The 23419-nt window shown below is 58.6% G+C and overlaps 5 protein-coding genes across 5 annotated transcripts; 2 read left to right on the forward strand and 3 right to left on the reverse strand.

Annotated features, from left to right (window-relative positions):
- Positions 1-62: 62 nt before the first annotated feature.
- Positions 63-1340, reverse strand: ACA1_287830 (RFX DNAbinding domain containing protein; the record flags this gene model as incomplete). Its single annotated transcript, XM_004367780.1, has 3 exons — positions 63-924; positions 992-1126; positions 1192-1340. 3 exons carry the CDS (start codon positions 1338-1340, stop codon positions 63-65), a joined length of 1146 nt encoding a protein of 381 aa, XP_004367837.1.
- Positions 1341-1826: 486 nt separating this feature from the next.
- Positions 1827-3569, reverse strand: ACA1_287840 (uncharacterized protein; the record flags this gene model as incomplete). Its single annotated transcript, XM_004367781.1, has 4 exons — positions 1827-2777; positions 3020-3158; positions 3398-3438; positions 3534-3569. 4 exons carry the CDS (start codon positions 3567-3569, stop codon positions 1827-1829), a joined length of 1167 nt encoding a protein of 388 aa, XP_004367838.1.
- A 634-nt stretch (positions 3570-4203) lies between these two features.
- ACA1_287850 (zinc finger, C3HC4 type (RING finger) domain containing protein) lies at positions 4204-7388 on the reverse strand (the record flags this gene model as incomplete). The annotated part of the gene is made up of 12 exons (XM_004367782.1): positions 4204-4401; positions 4530-4627; positions 4702-5078; positions 5153-5469; positions 5534-5605; positions 5691-5744; positions 5781-5957; positions 6049-6256; positions 6330-6402; positions 6478-6554; positions 6625-6812; positions 6894-7388. The coding sequence occupies 12 exons, from the start codon at positions 7386-7388 to the stop codon at positions 4204-4206; spliced, it is 2334 nt and encodes a 777-aa protein (XP_004367839.1).
- A 543-nt stretch (positions 7389-7931) lies between these two features.
- Positions 7932-17694, forward strand: ACA1_287860 (uncharacterized protein; the record flags this gene model as incomplete). Its single annotated transcript, XM_004367783.1, is given in 29 exon segments — positions 7932-8299; positions 8401-8614; positions 8702-8852; positions 8940-9330; positions 9399-9426; positions 9439-9547; positions 9623-9864; positions 9946-10231; positions 10307-10641; positions 10715-10810; positions 10889-11095; positions 11186-11353; positions 11589-11733; positions 11805-13448; positions 13535-13732; positions 13809-14170; positions 14244-14318; positions 14396-14544; positions 14636-14828; positions 14924-15088; positions 15165-15323; positions 15393-15702; positions 15804-15946; positions 16037-16150; positions 16242-16523; positions 16703-17007; positions 17110-17233; positions 17340-17477; positions 17566-17694. The coding sequence occupies 29 exon segments, from the start codon at positions 7932-7934 to the stop codon at positions 17692-17694; spliced, it is 7230 nt and encodes a 2409-aa protein (XP_004367840.1).
- Positions 17695-18132: 438 nt separating this feature from the next.
- Positions 18133-23348, forward strand: ACA1_287870 (domain found in dishevelled, egl10, and pleckstrin domain containing protein; the record flags this gene model as incomplete). Its single annotated transcript, XM_004367784.1, has 21 exons — positions 18133-18196; positions 18232-18238; positions 18321-18394; positions 18499-18620; positions 18725-18811; positions 18924-19035; positions 19147-19206; positions 19284-19347; positions 19441-19513; positions 19686-19805; positions 19919-20029; positions 20198-21225; positions 21249-21327; positions 21744-21923; positions 22046-22184; positions 22289-22376; positions 22461-22533; positions 22613-22654; positions 22752-22910; positions 22989-23072; positions 23163-23348. The coding sequence occupies 21 exons, from the start codon at positions 18133-18135 to the stop codon at positions 23346-23348; spliced, it is 2952 nt and encodes a 983-aa protein (XP_004367841.1).
- Between the last annotated feature and the right edge of the window lie 71 nt (positions 23349-23419).

Consider the following 23419-nt stretch of genomic DNA (forward strand, 5'->3'; position numbering starts at 1 on the left):
CATTGGGGGGGGGACAAGGGTGGTGTAGGTGCTAAACAAAACGCCGAGGGTCAAGGCCTGGCTCAGTAACCCACCGGTCGGCCGGGTTGGTTTCTCTGGGCGGGGAGCAGCGACTTGATGCCGCTCGGTGGCGCCGCGGTAAAGTGAATCGGCGCGAAGATCGGAGGCAGCGACGGCTGGGTCTGGAGCTGGTGCCCCATGAGCGGAGGATGCGAAGAAGGGTAGTAGAGCGGCTGCGAGGGATGGCCGGCATGGGAGTGAGGGTAGTAGCCTCCCTGCAGAGGATGGTGGGCTTGGAGCAAGCTGATGTAGGGCGGAGGGTTGACCGACGGAGAGGAGCCTTCCACCTGCCCACAGCCGCAACAGCTGGGTCCGCGGTTGGGCGAGGCCCGGAGGAAGTGGAGGAGGCTGTCGGATACGCGGTTGGGGGCGGGCTGGAAGTCTGGCTGGGCCTCCTGACGTCTCTGAGCCGATTCGATCTCTCTGGCGTGCTCGGCGTAGCTGTGGCAGTCGCTGGCGTCGCCCTCCCAGTCGCTAGTCTGGTTGCCCTCGCTGCTGTGTTCGGGGGCCTCGAGTTGCTCGTAGTCGCTCTCATCGTCGGCGTCGGATTCCTCGTCCTCCCCGTAGTACCTCCGGGAAGCAGACGACGATCCGCTTGGAAGACGATCTTCTCCCCTCGCTACCTTGACTCTCTTCGCAGGCCGTGCTCTGACGTCTGCCCCAACACCAGTGCCCATAGATATCGCCGCGCTGACTTCGACGTAGGACGGCAAGACGGGGGTCACGGATGTGGTGTCTGGTACTGCTGCAGGCATGCTCTGCCAGGGCACGTCGCCCCCCAAAGGCTTGCGCTGGAGGCCCTTGTAGCAGTGCTTCGTGTGGCCACGCGGCCCCAGGCGGTTGCAGGCAATGTTGGGAAAGGCCCTGAGAAAGCCAACATTAGAACAGAGAGTTCTTGGGGGGGGGGCTTCTATGAGATCGAAAGTAGTACTGGTGCAAGATCTTGCCGAGCATGGCCTTGGACAAGGGCTCCTTGTCGGACATCACGCAGAAGTTGAGGTAGTCCACGTATACATCTTCCTTGGGCAAAGAGCCCTTGTTGTCGGTTGAGTAAGCCGACTTCAACCTGACGTTGGTAGCAGTTAGGGTTTTCTCACACTACCCGACTCCTCTAGGGGCGAAGCGTAGTACCAGACAATAAGCTCCTGGGTCTTGTGAGCACGATTCGTGTAGCAGTCCCCCTTGGCCCGCTCGGCCAACCGATGCGGTTCCTCCGCGGTGAAGGTCAGCGCCCTGGGGCACGGCACGACGAGGAAGCCCTCGCCAACAGCGTGTCTCATGTAGCTTTCATCGCCCTCCGTTCCTCCAGTCGCGGGCGTATATGTGTTGCAAGCAGGCAGGATGCCACCACCACCTTCTTGCCTGTGATGTTGGGTTGGTAAACCAACGTTTCTGCTTGACAGCACAGCTTCGTCTCTCTCATCGATCTGCCTCTTCATCCTTCGGTGGTTCTTTTCGTGTATGCTCGGGTCGAGGTGGGTACCTCAGTACCGTCTGTGGCTTCTTTCGTCCATGGTGACTTGCCCTGGTTAGTCTTGTCCCTCGGTAAACAGGTAGTCTGACCATAAATGGACACACATACCAAAAAAGCAACGGGACAGATTTTTGAAACATCCGCTGCAGCCTCCGGATTGGTAGCCAGTTCTGTGTGTTCCGCTTTCCTACCTAAAACGGGGTTTGCGGTAACCAGGAGATGCTGGTAGATAGTGAATTGTATCGAAATTTCAGGATCTGACACAGATTCTTGAAGCTGTGTTTTCTGAGTGTCAAGGTGCGCCATGGCGGTGGAGGTGGTGAGGTGGTGGAAAGGGCGGCAGGGATTCGGGAGAGGGCCTGAGCGACGAAAAGAAAGAAGACGACGAGGTCGGACCTGATGAAGACGGCGACGGCCCGGAGGCCAAGCTCGGCGTGAGGGACTGGTAGTGGCATGGCAGGTTGCCCGCAGGCGAAGTTGAAGTGGGCGAAAGGTGATTAGGCTGCTGGAGCTGTTGGTGATGGCTGTTGTTGGGGTAGTGGGACAGCTGCTCGGCAGAGCCACAGTCCCGTGCACCGGTGACGCCAGAACCACCGCTCGTGTCATAAAGCAGACTGTCCACGTGCGAGCTCCAGCCGCTGGGCGCAGGCGCTCGTGCGGGCTCCTGCAGAGCCGTGGTGGGCCGAAGGTAGCCCGAGCCGAGGTGTTGATGATACGGCGACGGATAGGAGTGCGGAGGCGGCGAGGGAGCTCGTCGGTGCTGCAGAGGTGATGAGATCGGGTGGAAGAGTGACGAGGAAGGGGCTGCCGACGGAGAGGCGGCCATCAGATAGGCCGAGGCCGACGATGATGGCGCGAACGAGCCGGGGTAGCCGCCGTGCATGGCGGAGGGATAGGGGTTGAAGGGAGGATGGTAGACCGGAAGTGGCGGGAGCGAAGTGGAGAGGTGGATGGGGCTCGGTGGCGGAGAGGGAGAGGCGCCGATGGTCGCCGCGCTTCCTCCCCCGGCCATGGAAGGCGATGCGAACGAAGGGGAGAGCGAAGAGGAAGACCCGGGCGACTGCGACGACAGCGCTGCGGGCCGAGAGAGGCTCATGGAAGACCCCAAGCTGTACCCGGGATAGCTGTCGAGCGCGCTGCCGCCGCCGCCGCCGGAGTGGTGGCCGGCCGACGGGTAGTCCGGGGAGTCGGTCTGCCGCTGGCCGTCCGAGCTGTTGCTTTCGTCGTCGTCGCTCAGCGGTACCTGTCTGTGCAGCCAACGGTACGAGTGCTTCGTGGAACCTGTCAGCCACCGACCAACACGACAATCACCATAATAACACACAAACACACTCACTAGTAAGTGGGGTGATCACCCCGTCCCCTAGGCCACCAACAACATTCGCCAATTGGCTGGGAACGTGCCGACGTTGAGGGGGAAGATCGAGCAGGAGTCGGCGTACCCCTGCGGCCGAGCCGATTGCACGTGATACCTGGAAAGGCGACGTGCAAAATCTTGCCGAAGGTGGCGCGTGCCATCGCCGACTTGCCGTCCCTCGCACACATTTGCGCGTAGTCCTTGTAGACGTCCTCCTTGGGCGTGGACAGGCCCGAGTTGGGCACCACCCCGTACGTTTCCTGCAGCCTGCGGGTACCACACGACGTGCAAGTGAGTGCGCGTCCGAGTTCGTCCAAAGAAGAAAAAGAACGAAGAAACAAGAACGAAAGAGACAGGAAGCGAACAGCGATCACATGGGCATGTGCCACGGCATCTCCCTCCCGTGCAAATTTATGTGAAGAGCATGTGTACGCGTGTATTAAGTCCGTTTTAATATTTGGTGAGGTGTGGGGGCATCTGTGGTGTGGCGGGTGTGGTCAGCGTACCAGAGGATGACGGCCTGGCGCGTGTGGATGTTGGGGCTTTGCTGGGTGAAATCCCCGGTGTAGGTGGGCGTCCGTCTGCCACCGTGTCCGCTCGTGGTGGTTGTGGATGATGCCGACACAGACAAAGAGGACGCACCTTTCCCCGTCGCTTTGGTGGTGCCACCACCTCCATTGCGTCCGCCACTCCCTCCCTTTCCTCTTCTTCGTCGGTCTGGGCTGCTCTCCGGGCTGTCCTCCCCACCCCCTCCTTCTCGATCCATCCCGGGATGGCTCTTCTAGCTTACGGCTGCCCTCTGGGGTGTGTTGCCGAGGTATTTTGCTCCTTCTCCGCCCGCCCGTGGTGCCGCCGCTAAAAGGCAAGTGCAAGAGAGGGCCGACCGAACAAGTGGCCACGGTGCGGGGGTGGGAGACGAAATAGAAGGACTGGGCGTTCGTTCGTGGCCCTCCCTCTTCCTCGCTGGTGCTCCCTAGCTGCGTTCCGGATGCCGTGTGTTTCCTGGGTGCCTCCATCTGCACAATTTGCTGGCCACGTGCGTTCTCCACCGACACCTGTCACCTGTCACGCATTCCTCAAAATCCTGCCAACGAAGGAGAACGGGACACTTCTCTGTTCTGCCGGAAGGTCGGTGGTGTTCGCCGCGGTCGCAGTGGGGAGGGGAGGGGGGGCACTGACACTGACGGCAGCCCCAGGGGAGGGGGGGGGGGCACTGACACTGACGGCCACGTGTGGGGGCAGTGCTGGTTTTGGTACGGAGCACATCACTTTTGCCCAATTCGGGGGGAGGAGCTCAAATTGTTGACAGCGATCACAACCGCCGGCTGTTGGCATTGGAGAAGAGGAGGACCTTCTTCTTGTCCTTGGACTTGGCGCCGCTGGCTCCGTTGGCGCCCTTCTTGCCCTTGCCCTGGCTGCTGGCCGCGGCCTCGAACGTGGGGAAGGCCTCGTCCTTCCAGCCCGACCACACGGCATTGCTGGCTACCTGGGAGAACGTCGGTGTGCCGGACTGCACACGGAAGAGATCATCAACAACCAGCGATCACAATCGTTGCACGCCAGAAGACACCAGACCAAGCGAATCGATAATGACGATCTAAATAGACGCCAAGCGTGCTGCTCTCGCAGGTGGCGTACCTTCGCTGGCTTGGGCGCTGGTGCCGGCCGACTGCTGGATGAGGACATTCCCGCCGTTGCGGTGGTGAGCTGTTTCTTGGCCCACGCTCCTTGCAAACCTAACGAAAGACGGCAACAACGATGAGAGGAGGTCGGTTGGCTGAGCGGACATTGCGACGGCTGGGGAGGATACCGCTGGAGGGTGATTCTGAGGGCGAGGAGTCCAATGCGGCGGATGACGGGGTAGTCGGGATGCTCACCGCCGGAGTCCCCGCGCCAGCCTGTGCGGCTTGTGCCTCGGCCATTCGCTTGCTTTCCTCGATAGCGGCCGCCAGAAGTGGGTCGTCGGCAACCGGCACCGGCTGTGGGACTGCTGGCGTCGGCTTCGCCTGGTCGCTCGAACTGTTGCCACGCTCTCGCTTCAGCTGCGCGCGCTTAGTCTCGCGGAACTTGAACTCGTCGGCGAACGAGGCCACCGTCTTGTTGGACACCAACTGGCCCAGCTCGATCTCGCAGAACTGGAACTGCGTCGAAAGAGGCAGATGGCCCACGATCATCTTCCTCCTCTTCCTGCACAGCACCCAGCGCCCACCCGTCAGCATTGGTTCAGCCAACAAAGTTCTCTCATTACACGTGAAACGAACCTCATCTTTTCGTTTTGTGTGATCTCCTCGAGCTGCAGAACCTTGGCCTCGACGGTTGGCGGCAGCTTGTCGAAGCTGCCGCCCGCTTCCTTGTGAAGACACCGGAAGTTGAGCGGGTGCATGAAGATGTTCTGCCCATCGCTGGCCTGGTAGAAGTAATAAATATCCGGCGACGAAGTGACTGCCGACCCGCCTTCAACGTCGACTTCGCATTTCTCGGCCCCGTGCCCGCTCTCTTCTTCAATGTCAGCCTCTTCCTCGTCGTGCTCGGCTTCGGACCCGCTCGTTGGTCGGCTCCCTCGGCTCTTACTCTTTTCCTAATACTGGGTGGTGAGCAAAAGCTTGGGCGCAGAAGGCTCGGAGGAAGCAAGTGATGGGTACCTTTTCTTCGGGCTCGTCTTCACTTTCCGGAGCACCGACGGGCTTGCTCCTTTCCTGCGATGCCTTAAGTTCCTGTATCGGAGCAATTGAAGGGAGTTGTGTCAGATTACTCGCAGTGAAAAACTAAGTGTAAATGCAAGTTAGTGACAGCTACTACCTTGGCGGAACGCTTGGCCTCCAGCTTCTTGGAGTTGAACGTCTCGCGCCTCTCCTGCAATGAGCAGAGTGCGTGTTCGATATAGGGCACCGGTTCGTAGTCCTGCAAAGCGCGCGACTGGGCAAGGACCTCGTTGAGGTCCTGCTGTTCCTTGTCAAGGATGGGCGTGATGTCTTCGACAAGCACGAGACGACTAAAGTTCGAATCTCGGTCGTCGTGATGCAGCAGCGCTTCCATCGGCCTCCAGTGTGCCGAAGGCAGCGCCACCTTGAGTTGTGGGAAAGGTGGAGGACGAGTCAATGAAATGCGTCGGATGATAAGCGGCAGAGAACCCGTGTGCAATGGAAGGCTGCGGTACCGTGCAGTCCTTGTGTCGCCTCATCAGGGTGAACTTGATGGAATCGCCTTCGTGATACTCCGGCACCAGTTCGATAGATGTGCTCTTGAGGCGCTTCGTCGACACCGAATCGAAGCAAATGGGGCACTTTCGCCAGCCCTTCTGTGCCATGCCGAGGTAGCGGTTGATGCAGCTCCAACAGTAGATGTGGCCACACTTGGTCATTTTCCTGCTCAGCGGACGCAGAGAGGGGACCGTTAGGCAGGTCTGTGCACAACGGTGCACAATGTTGGAGCTCGTACGGGGCCATTGGAGCGTCCAGGCAGATGGGGCAATTGTAGGGCACGGGAGTTTGAAGCACGATCTGCTCAATTTCTGCAGGTAGTAGAGTGCTGGTTAGTTGGGCACTGTGACGAAGGTTTGCATGGCTAATGCACGGAGGTCACTCACCGTCCCAATCCACCAACTGGTCGGTCTCGTAGAGATGACGCACGTAGTCACCACCCGCATTCACAACGAAGCGATAGCTGTCAAGTCACAAGAGGACCGTCAGTACACGCGTGCCCAAAGCTCGGTCTGCGAGGCAGAAATGCGTACTTAGCCTGCAAAAAGCGCTCCTTCTTGAACTCGACCACGGGCGTGCGCCGTCTGGCAGGCGCCGACCAATCGTGGACAGGCCGCTCGTAGGTAAAGTTGAGCAAATAGTTGGCGGGCACTCTGAACTGATCCGACCGCGACATCTTCCGCTTCTCCTTCTTGTCGCGACGCCGCGGTTCGGCCGGCACCTGCGCACAAAAGACCAGAGGGGAATCGGCTTAGGGAAACTATCGGTCAATAACCACAGCCTTGGGTGACCAGGGCAGTACCTCGTGCGGCAGAGGGAAGGCAGAGAGTGCAGGCGCCGATGCAGAGAGGCTGACAGCTGGAGCTGCAGGAACAGTTGACCCTGGGGAGGGCCTGAACGAAGGCGCGTTGACGTTGAAGCGGTGCTGCGCAGATCCGCCCCCACCTCTCGGGGCAGACGAGGGAGGCGGTGCAGAGTGGCCATCGTAGAGATACTCTGACTCTGACCCCGACGAGGGCGAAAAGTCACCTTCGTAGAAGAAGTCGGCCCCTCCTGCCCCACGCGCTTCGGCCTTCCTCGATCCGCCTCCTCCTCGAGCGCCACCGCCCCCTCTAAACTGGCGGCCGCGTCCTGCAGGACCGCTGACGTTGCCGTTGCTGTTGCGCTGTCCGCCTCCCCTCCTCGACGCGCCATTTGACGATGAGGATGGAGTGCGCCTGGCGCGAGGACCAGCGCGATTGCCGTCGGTTATGCTTCCATTACCGGTTCGGTCCAACGTCCTCTCAATCTCGGCCATTCTCTTCCTCTCTTGCTCTCGACTTGCAGGGTGTTTCTCGATCAAAAATTGGCAAAAGGTGCGTATCACCCCTTTCTCGCCTTTGTACAGATGCTATGGACAGATAACGATTTGAACTCGTGCAGACGAGAGGCAAAGGGAGAGTAGGATCCTGGCCGAGAGGGCAGCGCTGTAGATGACTGGAGTGAGCTTGCTGTAGCCGCAGAAATGCGGCACCACGATCTTGATGGAGATGGCAGCAAACGAAAAAAACAAGAAATCAGCCCAAAATCGAGAAACTTGACAGTGTCGACAAAGGAAAATCAGGAGAAGCTGCAATTGCTCGCATTCCACACAGATTTCTGTAGACATCCGGGTTTCTTCTTCCGATGTGGCTGTAATCCAAAATCTTGTTCCCTCCGATCCTCGTTCCTCCGGCTGCATCTGTTCCCTTAGCCGCGGCCATCCCTCGCTCTTGTGATCGACTCGTTACTGAGAGCTTCCACGATTCTCGCTTCGTGCAGCTCAAATCACATCGCTGAATCTTCAAATTAATCAGGCAAAATGGCATCAATTTTGCAGCTACAGCTGAATCAGAGGAGGCAAGGACCACTTGTGGTTCCGGACAAGAGCCTCCCCGCCAAGGCCTCGCTCCTCTTCGACCAGGCCAAGGCCGAACATCTCGATCTTGAGACCATCCTCAACATCGGAACAAATGGATTGATGGAGCTGCGCAAGTACGACGAGCGATTCGCCGCGTTCGAGGACACTCTCTTCAATCCGGCGTCCGTGTCGCTCGCCCGACCGCAGATGTCCAAGGAGGCGATTCAGAAGCTTGATAAGTCCGTCGAGCAGTTCCTCATGCTTCTTTCGCCCTATTTTCTCCTCAAGCCCGCCCACAAGGCCATCGAGTGGCTGCTTCGCCGTTACCAGTACGTACTCTGCTTTATGCTGCTTTATTCTCCTTTATTAATATAATAACTCTAAAAATATAATGTAAATCAATCCAACTCATGGATTCTTTGCTGTACAGAATCAATGTGCACAACGTGACGTCGGTTATCAAGTGCATCCTGCCCTACCACGAAACGGCCCTGTTCGTGCGCGTGGTGCGGCTGTGCAAGCTGAACGAAGAGTGGCTCTTCCTGCACAACGTGAAGAAGACCAAGACCAAGATGGATCGCGCCACTCTCGTGCAGAACTGTCTCAAGGACACCCACCTCCTGAACTTCATCTGCGAGCTTGTGGTACGTGTTCCCTCTCTCAGGAATCGTAGGGGCTTGCACCCAGGACCGAAGCTGACTTTGTGCTGGCGCTTGCTCGCTACTCTCCAGTCTAAGGCCGCTCCGCAGCAGGAAGCCAAGTCGCAGCAGGTGTCGGAAGTCCATCTGACTCTCTACGTGGCGACCGTTCTCGAAGCGATCGCGCGTACTGCCAAGGTCACCGACGATTTCTTGCACGTCCTCCTGCCTCACATCCTTACGGGTACCGTCACTTCCTCCTTGCGATACTGACCTGCGTCTGCAAGTGCGGCGATCCTACTTGATCTCATGTCCACCCCATCGAATGCAGGTCTCAAGGCACAGAACCACCGCAACTTCCAAATGGCCACCTACATGATTGTGGCGCAGCTGTCGACGAGAACCGTTCTCGCTCCCAAGCTGCTCTCCACCCTCGTCAAGGCTATCGCCAAGTATGCCACCGAAGGTACACTCAGGACGCCGCACTACGCCGTGTTTCTGCTGGTGCACATTTCTAACAAGACATCGACACCAGGCACTCAGCTGGACGCGCTCACGGCTCTGGTCTACCTGGCTCAGACGCAGACAATTGAGTCCCTTGACAGCGCTCTGCAGCCCCTGCTGGCCTTCCGCTCTCTGCCGCTCTTGCTGGCCGATCTCTCGCTGAAGTTTGACACCTCCAATTTCCTTCGTCTCTTCCTCACCGGCCTTCTGTCGCACTGGTAAGTCTCCTACATAGTTGGCACGATCTACAGCATGGTCACAAATTGACTCTTGTAATCTTGTGCAGCACCGCTTCGGACGATGCCCATCTGGAGGTCTTCAAGCAGGTCCTGCAGTATGTTGCTCTGGAGAACTTTGTTCCGGAGATGATTACGATGCTGCTCGACACCTACGTTTCTTCCTGCCGCGACTCGAACCTGACCAGCGAGGAGACTGGTATGCTTGAGCTCGTTCGTTGTTCCATCTCTTAGAGATCTGCGTGTGACACGTTAGCTCCACTCGCGATTGCAGGCAACAGCATCAAGCGGTATCTGCATCTGATCGATGCAAGGTATCCCTCGCAACTCGACACCGGCCTTAACACCGCGCTCCAGTCACTTCGTGCGGCAAGCAACTCCGAAGGCAAGCGCTCGAGGCGCAAGAGGCGCAACTCGGCCTCCAAGAGGGCCGAGAACGGCGACGCGATGGACGAAACCGCCAACGACAAGCCGGTAGAGGAGCAGGTCCTCGATTTCATCTCCCTCACATTCCGAGTACGTTGCTCGCCCGCCCCGTGCGCACTGACTTGGCTGGGCCAACTTCAAACTCACTCTGTTGTCGCGTTGCTGTCTTAGGGCACATCGCACCAGATGCTCGAGGAGTGCTCCACCACGCTGTTCCTGGCTCTGCAGCATCCCGAGCAGCAGATCCGTCTTCTGGCGGTCAAGAAGGTCGTGGCGCAGCTCGTCAACGGCAACGTGGACGACGAGCAGTTCGACGAGTTCATCAAGGATGCCCTGCTCGAACGGCTGGTGGACGACTCGCCCCAGGTGGTGTGGCACGTGTTCAAGATCTACGACATCCTTCTCGATAAGATCGAGCCCGAAGCGCTCTTTAAGCAGCTAAGCAACATCATCACCAGTATGTCCAACCCCTCCCCCCGCGCGCATGGCCGTGCCTAGCTATGTACTTACAATGTCTATGCTCGTTCAACAGGTCAGAACTTCAGGGCTGACCTCAAGACCAAGGCCCTTGAGACCCTTACCGGCAGCTTCCTGAAGAAGAATCCCTCCTACATGCGCGTTGTGCAGTCTCTCCTGTTCGACTCGCTGCTGGCGCAGGGCCGCAAGGACAACCTCAGGTTCTTCGCCGACGCCATCAACATCGCCGCGAAGCTCGCCTCGGAGCACAAGGGCACTATCTTCGCGGGCATCTCAGCTGCCGCCGAGAGCGTCGATGCTCCCGCTCCGAGCAAAGACAAGGATGATGCTACAACTGAGGCCAAGGAGTCCCCGGAGAGCAAGAGGAAGTGGGTCGATGGTGCAATCAAGGTTCGCCTTCCCTCCACCTCGCTCGATGCCAGGCGGCCCTTCCCCCGCTAATGCTGTTCGGTGACCCCGTTAGGGTAACGTGTTGGTGATCAACGCGCTGGCCAAGAACGTGCACTCCAACCCTGCGACCTTCTGCCCGCTGCTCACGTCGTTTGTCGACAACGATCAGGTACGCCCCCGTGTCCTAGTCTGGTCTGACTTGCATTTACTGACCATACTCCCATGCGTGTGTGCTCGGTTCAAACAGGGCAAGCTCCTCACGTTGCTTGTTCTCAACAAGGCCCTCGCCCTCGACAGGAAGGATGGCCAGGGCAAGAAGAGGAACCCGATCCGCGAGACGCTGTTCAAGGTCCTGCAGGACCACTGCTCGCTGTCCGATTTGCTCTCCGGCAACGGCATCACCTACCAGGAGGCCAGCAAGTTCACTCAGGACCTCTCCGCCACTCTCGAGTCGGTACGGCACACAGAGCGATGTGAGCGTGCGAGCGCTTACCACAACCGCTTCGCTTACTCTCTTTCTGTTTCACTTCACTTGAATCGCCAGGGCGTTCCTTCACGTGAGCTGTTCGAGCACTTCCTGTTGGCGGTGAGGCCTTACTTCTACCCCGTGGGCAAGCCCGAAGAGGAGAAGAGGCAGGCCGAGCACGCGCTCTACCTGTTTTGCCTTCACAACATCACCGACTCCTTCGCGCCGAAGCCCACCGACAATGAGGTGAACCTCCTCCCCCCCGCAACCCCACTCCTCTTTCACTACAGTGCGAGGCAAAGATGATGCTAGCGATTTCGACTACACAGGGTCGTAAGGGAAGCAATTCCCTTATGGCCACTGCCGACAACCTCATGACTTTACTCTGATTTGCCTTTCTATTATTATCGCTCGTGCTGGTGGCTGCAAGAGTGATTTGCATGTGCTGACCCTCGTCTCCGTTTAACACACATACAAACAGTTCTCGCTGATTCGGGAGCTCTTCATTCTGTTCATTTCGTCGCCTTCGTTCGACCTGTTCGCTCCGCACATCAAGGTCCTGGCCTCGCGCATCTCCGCCGTGACTTCGCTGCCGCTCTTCCTCTCCTCCTTCCTTGCCGATCGCGGTACGTGCCTTCAATCATCCACGCCCACCCCCGCTTTTGCCTGACTGGGTTCTCGTTTCCGCCACTTGCAGAGGACAAGGTGTTGTTCGAGGACCATCCGCTGCTGGTGCAGACGAGGTGCATCAAGCTGCTCAACACGTATCTGATGGCGTTCCTCCCGGCGTCCACCGGCAAGGACAATGCCGCGGATGCTGGCACCGGCCAGATGGACCTCGAAGCCGACAAGAATAAGAAGAAGAAGAACAAGAAGGCCGCCATCGGTGCGGAGCACATGAAGGCACTGAAGGACCGCGAGCCGGAGCTGCACGAGACTCTCGTGCGCTTCTTCGTCGGCCTCGAGAACGACGACAAGGAGATCCGCGTGTCGAGCTTCTTCGCGCTGTCGACCCTCACCACCCTGTTCTCCTGCCTGTCCGCCACCTCGGCCACCTCCAAGCTGCTGGCCAAGTTCCTCCACACGATCGCCACCCGCAAGGCCGACTTCATCCACGACAAGACCTTCCTGCGCAAGCTCTTCGGCCGCCTGCTGAGCGAGGAAACTGCCGCCGCCTCTGCCGAGGAGAAGAAGGACGTGCACCACATCCTGGCCGATAGCTTCACCGCCGAGGAGAAGGCTTCGCTCCGCGCTTTCGTGTTCGGCTTCGTGCTCCCGCGGGAGAAGACGCCCAAGTATCTGCGCCTCTTCCTGCTGCACCTGCTGCGCGACGTGGCCGCGCCCGAGCTGGTCGCCATCTCGCACGACATCGTCCACGACTCGATGACCAAGCTCGCCAAGGGCCAGGCCCTCAGCTACTTCGATGCCAACCTCCTCCAGGTGGTCCTCACCTCCTCGCTCAAGCCGACAACCGTCGCCACGTTCAACCGCTGCGAGGGAGCCAAGGAGAGCAAGGGCGAGCTGCGCGAGGGCACCAAGTACCTGGCCGCCTTCCTCGAGGCGCTCAAGTCGCCCGCGTCGATCACCTTCAGCGACAGCGACCAGATCACGCAGCGCACCGAGTTCCTCGTGGACTACGTCTCGCCGCGACTCTGCATCCTCAAGAGCCTCGTCGAAACCAACGGCTTCCACTTCATGGCCGGCCTCTCGCTCGCCAACAAGAAGGTGCTCTTCATGCAGTTCATCGAGATCCTCCTCGAGTCGTCCTACATCCCGGTGTCGCCCAGCGCCGAAGCCGCTCAGGCCGACGAGGGCAAGAAGCTGAAGGACATCGATATCAACGTGGTGGATACGAGCAAGACCATCATCAAGTCGATCATCCGCGCAATGAACCTCTCGTCCGATCTCATCCTCCGGTGTCTGCAGGAGCAGATCACCATCGCGCGCAACAGGACCAAGTCCAGCCAGCGCAAGGAGACCAAGACGGCCGGTGCCGACAACGCGAGCGCGGTCGGCAAGAAGTCCAAGTCCCGGCGCACGGCCGACGAGGATGAAGACGGCGAGGAGGAGGAGGAGGCCGAACAAGCGTCAGCCAAGAGGGCGCGCGTGTGTACCACCAAGGAGCAGGAGCAGGAGGCCGAGAACGAGAAGGTCGCCGCGGCCAAGTCTGCCGAGGAGAGGAAGAAGGAGCTGCTCGTGATGCAGCGCCTCAACCTCATCCTGGAGATCATCCTCTCGCAGGTCCCCTTCGTCCAGGACAAGCCCGTCCTGCTCCAGCCCCTCGCCACCCTGCTCGACATCCTTGTTCAGGGCCAGAAGAGGGAGGCCTCGCCCGAGGAAGGTATGCCTGCCGCGCCCATTGGTGTGAAGCAGCTGTTGGTATCTGAGCCTCGCTCATTGCATTGTGTGTGCGCCTCGCGTGCGCAGAGGACAACGAGTACACGAAGCAGCTCATCCTGTCGTGCCTGGAGAGCATCACGCAGCACATTTACGTCGATTTGCACCCCAAGGCCCAGCAGGATGCGATGGACACCGAGGAGCGAACGGCTGCGACCACCAAGAAGGCGCAGACCATCGAAAAGCAGTACAAGGGCGCACCGGAGACCATTGTCCAGTGCATCCGAGGTGCGTCAGACCCGCCTTGGCCGTTGCTTCTTCCGCGTTCTTGTCCGCCGCTAATGCGACTTTTTTCCGGCTCCAGTTACCAGCAACACCCGCACGCAGAACAAGGCCCTCCTTGCTCTCGGCGCTGTGGCCACGCTCTACCCGGACCTGGTGCTGCGTCACGTGATGCCCGTGTTCACGTTCATGGGCGCGTCGACAATCAGGCACGACGACAACTACACGTTCACGGTCATGCAGAAGTCGCTCCGCGCCATCCTGCCGTCCATGGTCAAGCAGGGCGGCATCGGTGTGTCCGACGTGCTCCGTATCTTCGTCGACAACTTCCAGCACGTGCCTCTCCACCGTCGCCTCCACCTCTTTGCGTCGGTGCTCCAGACCCTGTCCCTCAAGTACCTGCCGGACCTTCTCCTTCTGTTCCTCGTCAAGCACATCACTCAGGTACCCCCCCCCAGTACCTCCGCCTTCAGGCCCGCACACGCTCACCTTTTCATTCGCGCTGCTGCACCGACAGGGGCCGCAGGAGCAGACCCAGAAGAAGCTGGACCAGTCGGTCTCGATCGACGAAAGCGATCTCGTCGATCTTGAGGTGAGTCATCGCCTTCTCGTTCCCGCCACACAACAGCACGCTCTTCTGAACCTCATTTATGCTGTGCCCCAACACAGGAGGAGACAACCATCCCTGGCTTCTGCCACAGCCTGTGCGAGAAGGTGCCCGTTGCGGACCTGTGCTCGGCATTCGTGCCTCTCGTGGAGATCATCACCGACAACCTCGAGGAGAAGACCTCCGACATCGCCAAGTACTACGATAAGAGGTACCTGCTGCATGTGCATCTCTCCTGTTCGTCGATGTGACGCACGTGTGGGTGACCTCACCGCATTACACCACTTTTTCCACTCCCACAGCAAGATGACGAGGGCCCAGAACATCGAGCTGGAGCGCACCGTGATCGACTTCATGCTGGACCACTTCGCCTCAAAGCCGTTCCTCAACTCGCTCCTCAACCTCAATCCCACCCTCATCCGTTCCATGCAGCCCATCTACTTCTCTCTCTTCAAGCGCACCCTCGCCTACGCCCAGCAGTGTGCCAACCACGCCGTACGATCCCCCCCGGCCTCATGCTGGGCATTCCTCACTTGGTGGCCGTCGGTTCGTTTTGCTTACATTGGCGCCTTGCTTATTACTTCCAACAGAACGAGCTTAAGGGCAAGAAGGGCAAGAAGGTGAAGGCTCAGGTCGAGCTGTGGACCAACCAGACCCAGGGCTCGTATGAGGTCATCCGCATGCTCAACTCCTTCATGTCGACGCCCATGTTCATCGAGACCGTGTCCGATCTCCTGGTCCACCCCGATTCTCAGGTATGCCACCTTCCATCGCCCCTCTTTCCCCCTTTCACACTTCTAACCGCGGGGCGCGCACATGCCACACACACAGATGCGTCAACGTGCTCTCGAGCTGTTCAACGAGAAGGTCGAGGAGCAAAAGTCGCTTCAGGAGAAGAAGAAGGCCGGTGACGAGGGTCTGGCCAACTCCACGAAGCTCTTCCTCGACATGGTGCCCAAGCTCACCAACATCATCAAGGACAAGGACATGGTACGCCCATCACCGCTACGTCCCCGCCTTCTGTGTAGCTTGGTCTCCTAAACAGTGTTTTGCGTGCAGGCCGAAGACATGAGCCTCACGAAGCAGACGGCCCTCCTGTCGCTGGAGATGCTGTCGCGCACCTTTGCGGCGACCTACCCGACTCATTTCCTCGGTGCCACGTTCGACGTCGTGTCGGCTGCCATGCGCCACGCCAACCCGTCCGTGCAGGGCTCGGCGCTCATCTGCCAGGCCGCCATCTGTCTCCAGCTGGGCGCCAAGATGGTGCCCAAGATCCCCAAGTTCATGCCGCAGGTCGTCGTGCTGCTCAAGAAGATATTCGCGCCTGCCAAGACCGACGAAGCGACGGAGGAGGCTCTCGTCAAGGACGGTAAGCTGCTCTCTCTCTCTCTCTCTCTTGTTAGCCGCACAGTCGCCGTCGCTCGCATGGCAACTGGTCTGACTCGTTTGAATTCCCCTTTGGTGGTGCAGATGCCAATCTCAAGCTGCTGCAGGTCAGCGCCCTGTCGGCGCTGGAGGTTACCATCGATGGCATTGGTCAGTTCCTCAGCCCCTACCTCCGCGACATCATCCAGACCGTGGTCCCCATTCCCGACCACTACTCCACACCCCAGGTACCGCATGGCCCTGTTCTTTTCTGTTCTACTTCTCCTCCTTCACTTTTGAGCCTTGTCGCCAATCATCGTCTGTTTGTTCGACAACAGATCGTGGCCAAGGTGGGCAGCGTGCTGTCGGTGCTTGCCACCAAGGTGGAGGCCCGCTTGGTGCTCCCGCCCATCTACCTCTCCTCTCAGTTCTTCAAGCAGGCTGCTCCTTCGGTACGTTTTCGACACTCCCCATTGTCATGTTGTTATGGATCATTCATTGCCTCGAATGTTAACCGTACTACGTCCGCCGTGTACTGAGCAGACCCTCAGCCGGTTCGCGTCGTGGGTCGGCAGCGTGCTCTCCGGAATGGCGCGCGATACGGTGCAGACGCATCACGACCGCCTCTTCAAGTTCTTCCTCGACTTCTTCGACTACCGACGCCTCTCGCACGTTCACGAGAAGACGAAGAAGGACGTGAAGCTCGAGAAGGAGGTGGCGTCGGTGGAGGACTCGTTCATCGACGCGTTCCTCCACATGGTGATGAAGCTGAGCGAGCTCACCTTCAAGCCGCTCTTCCTGCGCGTCACCCACTGGACCACCGACGTCGTCGACGCCAAGGCCGGCGAGGCTCAGTCCTCGACCTTCCCCCGCCTCTTCTTCTTCTGGCGTCTCGCCAACGCTCTCGCCGACAAGCTCAAGGCACGCGCTCCCCCTCCGCCTCCTTACCTTACTTATTCCCCCATCGCCCCATGCTGACGTCATGCTGTGTCACCACTGTGCAGTCGATCTTCGTGCCGTACTACGGCTACCTGCTGGATGACGCGGTGGCGTACCTCACCGGCACCAAGGATGTGTTCGGCGAGAAGGAGGAGAGCGACGACGAGGAGAGCGACGAGGATGCGGTGCAGATCATCAAGTCGTCTGCCAAGAAGGCGACGACGTCCGAGAAGGCGGTCGTCAAGGCGGTCGTGCCCGAGAAGCTGCGCGTGGAGCAGAAGAACGAGTTCCTTTCGCTCATCTTGGCCTCCCTCCACAAGTGCTTCCTTTACGACGCCGAGAACTTCATCACCCCGGAGAAGTTCGACCGGTACGCGTCCCTCCCCCCTTCTTCCGATCTTTCCCGTGTAATGTGTGAGTTGCTCTCGCCGTGCTCACAATCACCGTCATCGCTTGTCGACGCGCGGTGCAGTCTTGTGCCAGCGCTGGTCGCCCAGATCGAAAACAACACCGGCTCGGTGAAGGACTACCAGGCTCGCGTGACGGAGCATCTCATTCCAGCCATCTCCCAGCTGGCCATCAACGTCGGCGACGACGTACGCTCCCCCCCTCTCTAATCCACCACGTTTGCTTTCGTTCTCTCGTCGTCCTGGGCTTTGGCTGACATCGCCCATCCCTACATCCCGTGCGCAACGACAACAGAAATTGTGGAAGACCCTCAACCACCAGGTGTTGCTCACCACGAGGAGCAGCGCCGCTCCGGTCCGCTTTGCCGGTCTCAAGGTGGTGGAGGCCTTCTACCAGCGCCTCGGCGAAGAGTTCCTTCCCCTCCTGCCCGAGGTACTTGCGTCGCCCGTGTGTGTGTATTGTGTGTTGTGTGTGTTGCGTAATACTGACCTCTCCTCTCTTTGCTTCTTCGCGAACACAGACCGTTCCGTTCCTCGCGGAGCTCATGGAGGACAGCGCGATGGAGGTGGAGCAGCTGTCGCAGGAGGTCATCGCCCTCATCAACAAGTACCTGCCCGAGGGCGAGTCCATCGCCTCCTACTTCCAGTAAACGACTTGCTCTCCCCTATCTTCCCTCGCACAGGAAAAAAAATACATTCCGTGCATTCCAACCAAAATACCAACCAGCAGTCGCGTTGCTTTTCTTTGATTTGACGAACTGCCAAGAAGGAGAAGGCCACGAAAGAGAACGGAAAGGCGAACTCGATTTGCAGCTCGTTCTGTCGTCCCTCCACCTCGTTTTTCATTCCTCGCGTGCCCCCCCCCTCGGCCTCCCTTCGTTCTCCGCGATTCGTAGGCCAACGGTCAGGTGGTGCGTTGGCTGTAGAACAAACCCCAACTTGGTCGAGCGCCACAAAGTAATCGACGTCGAGAGGAAGAAGAAGGAAGGAGAAAGAGAAGAGGAGGAGGAAGCGCGGTAGAAGCAGATTCGGCCAACTTCGTTAATTCCTATCGAAAGCGAATTTATAGATAATCAAACCAGCCCATCATGGCGGATCTGTTCGGGGAGAACCCGACAAGATATATCAAATCGTCGAAGAACTCGGACGAGGGTACGACTGCCCCCCCCCTTTCTATCAACGAAAAGCGATTTCGTTCTTCGTTCTTTGCCCCCCCCTGCCGTGGCACCGCGCACCTTGCCTCAACCGCTGCTCCCTGCCTGCTGGCTATGCACAGACAATTCGGCAAGGTGTTCAAAGGACTCAGAAAAGATGACGGCGAGGTGGTCGCTATCAAGATACTCACCATCGGTACCGCCCGTCTCCCCCCTCTCCTTTTGCGCCGGTGTGCACGCCCCTCGCTCTGCGGCTGCCTGCTGACGTTTGGTCTCCCCGTCGATCGTCACCTACGCCAGACGAAACGGCGGATGACGATACGTTTCGTTCGGTGGCGAAGGAGATCCAAATGCTGCGCGACTGCAACCACCCCAGCATCGTCGGATTCTACGGTGCCTACATCAAGGACAACGAACTCTGGGTATATATTTATATATCTCACATTTAACTTCACCCACCTAGCAATAGCATCGATGACTCATCATCATCATCACCATCTTCTTCTTCATGATGATGGCGTGATAGATCATCATGGAGTTCTGCGATGCCGGCAGCTGCTCGAAGATGATGACCAAAATGGGCAAGAACTTTCTCGAGGAGGAGATCGCGGCGGTACGGCGGCATCTCCATTTGAAAACGAACGAACCAACTACAATGCATTCAATCATCAGACCGACTGACGAGGCCCGTCGTGGTCGTGGTCGTGGCCTGCGGGCGTGAGCAGGTGGTGTATCAGGTGCTGCAGGGACTGGAGTACCTGGCCAATGCGCGTAAGATGCATCGCGACATCAAAGCCGACAACCTGCTCCTCAAGTCCTCGGGCGAGGTCAAGATCGGTCAGTGCCGCAACCGCCCTCCTTCACCGCTTTCGCTTTCGTTCTTTCTGTCGTCCTTCGTTTTTTTTACGTTTTTATGCATTGGTGGCTGACCTTTTCGTGCCTGTTCAGCTGACCTGGGCGTTGCGGCGCAGCTGAAGAACACGATGGACTTTCACAAGACCGCCACCGGTACCGCTTCAGCCGCAGCCGTTTCCCCCCCCCTGTCTTTGTCGTTGAGCGGTCGATCTTACGCTGCTCTCCACCAGGAACCCCGTATTGGATGGCCCCGGAATTAGTCAGCGAGACTCGATACAATTCTAAAGTCGACGTGTACGCCTCTCTCTCACCCTCTCCCCACCTGCTTGTCCGCCGGACGTACCGGGTAGGTAATTGATTATGTGGATGGTGGTGGTGGCCGTGCAGGTGGTCGCTTGGCATCAGCGCAATAGAGCTGGCCGAGCGCAAGCCACCACTATTCGATTTTGTCCCCATGCGGGTACCTCTTTTCTCCCGCGTTCGAGTTTACTAGTCGTGGAAGGAAGCTCACCAAGAGGATTGCAATCGGTTGACACAACACACAACACAACACACAACACACACAAATAACCCACACAACACAACACACACACACACACACACGATAGGCGCTCTTCATGATCGCGCAGCAGACGCGACCACCACCGACGCTCTCCAAACCGGGCGATTGGAGTGCGGAGTTCAATGACTTCATAGCCAAGACCCTCGTCAAGGACCCCGAGAGCCGTGCCTCGGCCACGGAGCTTCTCGAGGTTGGCCTTCATGTGCCGAACACATGTTGCCATTCTCCTTGCGCACATGAACTCTTGAACTTACCTCAGACGTCTCTCTCTCTCTCTCTGCGTGCGTGCGTGTGTGACCCTAGCATCCGTTCATCGCAAAGGTCAAGCCACGAAGCAAGGAGATCGTCGCGGGGCTCGTGCAGCGGTACAACAGAGTAATGACAGAGAGGCGAAACCAACGTGACGAAAAAAAGGTACTCTAGCCGCGAACACTTCACTGCACTTCCTCTCTTTCTCTTCTCTCGACTTGGGGCGCAACCGAATTTCAAATTGCCCCACGCGCACGCACGCTCACGCTGACGCGCATGCAGGAGCAAGTGCGTATACTCCTCACATCATTCTCAGTTTCCCTTAATGCGAAGAGATTGAATTTGGAGAGGGAAAAGGATAAGATTGTGAGGGATGGGTATGCGGAAGACGAAAGCGACGAGGACGGTGAAGGCGATAGCGACGAAAAGAACGAAATCGAAAGCGGAGCGAGACGGAAAAAGAGAGAAAGCGACGAAGACAACGAAAACGAAGAGGACGCGGATGACGATGAAGAAGGCGGCGCAAGAACGAAGAAAAAGAAGACGGTGTTGTTGGTGAGGAGGAAGGCGAAAACGGGCTCGCGCACGCCCAGTCCCGCCACGACGCCCGAGATCAAAGAACGAAAAACAATACGACAGCGACTCAAAGTGCGAAGGCTGGCCGCGCGGGAGCAGAAAATGAAGACCCTCGACGACAATGACACCACTCGCACACCCGCCGTCGACGGCGTCGACGCCACTTCTCCCGTCTCGCTCTCCTCGTCCGCCTCCGCGACCGCCGCCGGTTCGGGCGCGACATCCTCGTCCGCCTCGCTCGGCTGGTGGCAGCGAACCGACAAGAAGCTGCGGTCGACCTTCAAGAAGCTCGACCTCACCGCCGCCACGAACAACAACAACGGAAGCCAGCTCAAGACGTCGAGGGACAGATCGCCAACAACGTCAGCCAGCAAGCCATCGTCGTCGCCGAAGCAGCCACCAACGCCGCGCGACCGCCGCGGCCGAAAGACCGGAGGCAGCGCGATCGCCGGACTGAATCCGTCATCGGCGACCAAGCGTCGGGCGGCGGCCAAGAAAAAGAAGACCACCGGCACCAGCGGCGCGAAGAAGAGCTCGCGGGCGAGGACCAAGTCGAAGTCGGAGGCGGAGCCCGAAGACGACGACGGCACGACGACCGGTTCAAACACGAACACGGAAGACGAGGAGGTGTCTACCACGGATGGCGAAGGAGGAGGAGGAACGGGGCGAAGGCGCGGGTCGAGGGTGGTGGCCGAGGAGGGACCAGAAGCGGCGAGAGGGATGATGGGTCGGCTCGGACGACGGTGGAGCCTCGTCTGCTTCCACCCGAGCGAAATCAACCGCGTGTAAATAGCAGCGACGTCAGCAGCGGGAAGAACGAAAGCGACGGCCAGAGGAAGAACGAAAACGACGAATGGATTAGAGACGAGAAGAGACGAGGCGAAGCGGTGGGGATGGATCCAGCGATTCTCAACTCTCTTCTTCACCTCTCTCGCTCTTTTCTTTCTCTCTTTCACACCTCCACGCACCTCCACGCACCCACACCATAAACACCCAATCTCCATTTCCCACACCCTTTTCCTGCACACACCGCCACCGCCTCACCACCACCCATCTTTGCGTGGTGGTGGTGAGACGTGGCGTGTGGTGTTCGCCACACACGCCAAGGCAGTGGCGCACACCAATTTTATGGCATTTCGTCCCAAGGGTTGTTTTCCACGGACGAATGCCCTCGCGCGCTGCCTCCCCGATCGCTTCGTTCCGCAGAACGATCGATCATTCCTCATCTCATCTCATTGCAATCGTTCTTACTTTCTCATCTTCTTCTCTCTCCTCTGTATGTGTGTGTGTGCTCCTGCGACAGAAGACAGAGTCGGGATCGGGACTTTCGTCGCCGGACTCGGAGCTGGTCACGTGCGAGGTGTTCGAGCTGTGCGATCGGTGTGCGGTGTTCGCCGAGCCCAAGGCCTGGCAGGCCGCGCCCTGGCCGCCCTCTCCCGCCCAGAAGAAGGTCAAGCGCTCCGCCTCCGAGCGTACACTCATGGTACGTGACCACACACCGACCGCACATCACACAGCACCGCAACTCCTCAACACACCCACGCACACACACACGCACACACACACGCACACGCACACACGCACACACACACGCGACACGCACAGGGCGGCCGTGGTTCGGGGATAGCGAAGATTGAGGTGAGCAAGATATCGGACCTGGTCCAGCTCTTGAAGGACCCCAAGGAGGGGCTCGTGCGGCGCACACGAAAGCTCAAAAAGCAGGAGTACAAGAAGGCCTTCGTCGGTATACGCATGCGACCATTGAAGAATCAGTCCATTCACGTCAACGCTCACATGTGTGTCGTGTGTGTCGTGTGTGTCGTGTGTCGTGTGGCGGTGTGTTCGCAGGGTCGGAGGCAGTGGAGTGGATGGTGACACGACTGCGAATCAATACGCGAAAGGCGGCCGTGCACCTGGGCGAAACGCTCATGCATCGGTACGAGGCAGCGCACACTCGACGTCTTTACACCCGCATTCGGATTGCATGCCACACGCGCTTACCCAAAGCTCCTCCAAACAGAGGCATCATCGAGCACGTGAGCAACTCGGAGCCCTTCCTCGACTCCAAGACGTCCTACTACCGATTTCGACCGGTTCGCACTGCTGGCCTCTCTGCCCCCGCCCCCCGCCCACAGGGTCCACTGACTGTGTTTTGTTTCCCTGCGCTCACAGGAGAAGACGCGACAAATCAACGTGTGGTATCCCGACGAAAAGGTGCGTGCGTGCGATGCTCGATGTGTGTGTGTGTGCGTGTGCGATGGTGTGTGCGTCTTGCTTTTTACTCGGCTTACATATGCGTCGCCATTGCCAGATAACGTATCTCATCGACATGATGCGGCTCAATCTGGAGTTCAAAACGCGGACGTGGCGCCTCACCAAGTACAAGAAGACGTTCAAAGGCGGCGACCTGGTCGACTGGCTAACCAAACACCTGAAGCTGTCACGAGAGGACGCTGTCGCCTTTGGCGAGGTACGCAAGGCCCTCATCTATCGATCCAACATTGTTCTGCCCAGGCCTTCTCACCACCATCTTCTGCGCACCGTTCAGGAAATGATGCGACGATCGATCTTCCATCACGTCACATTCTCGGAGCCATTCGACGACGAGCCCAACCTCTTCCGCTTCTACCAGGTTCTCCTCGCTTGCCACGCTGCAGTGCTTACGAGGTCGTCAATCTCTATTTGGAGTGCTTTGCTCACGACTCCTATGTTCNCTTTTCAGGACGAGAAGAAGTACAGGACGGCGACGAGAGCAAAGCTAAGGCAATCGACATTGTCGGCCGATCGGGTCAGAGGCCTCCAGAGCGCGCAGGGCAGCAGCGGATCGGGCAGCTTCTCTGGCGGCATGCGACCCGTCAACAAGGTCTCCTCCGGCCGCGACGTGCGCGAACGCTACCGCGATGTCTGACCATTTCCATCAACAAACAAACAAACGCTTGTACACAACTTCTCCTCCTTGGCTGTGATGCTTTTATTTCA

The sequence above is a fragment of the Acanthamoeba castellanii genome (assembly GCF_000313135.1).
Source record: "Acanthamoeba castellanii str. Neff unplaced genomic scaffold scf7180000084777, whole genome shotgun sequence".
In the NCBI taxonomy this organism is placed as follows: domain Eukaryota; phylum Discosea; order Longamoebia; family Acanthamoebidae; genus Acanthamoeba; species Acanthamoeba castellanii.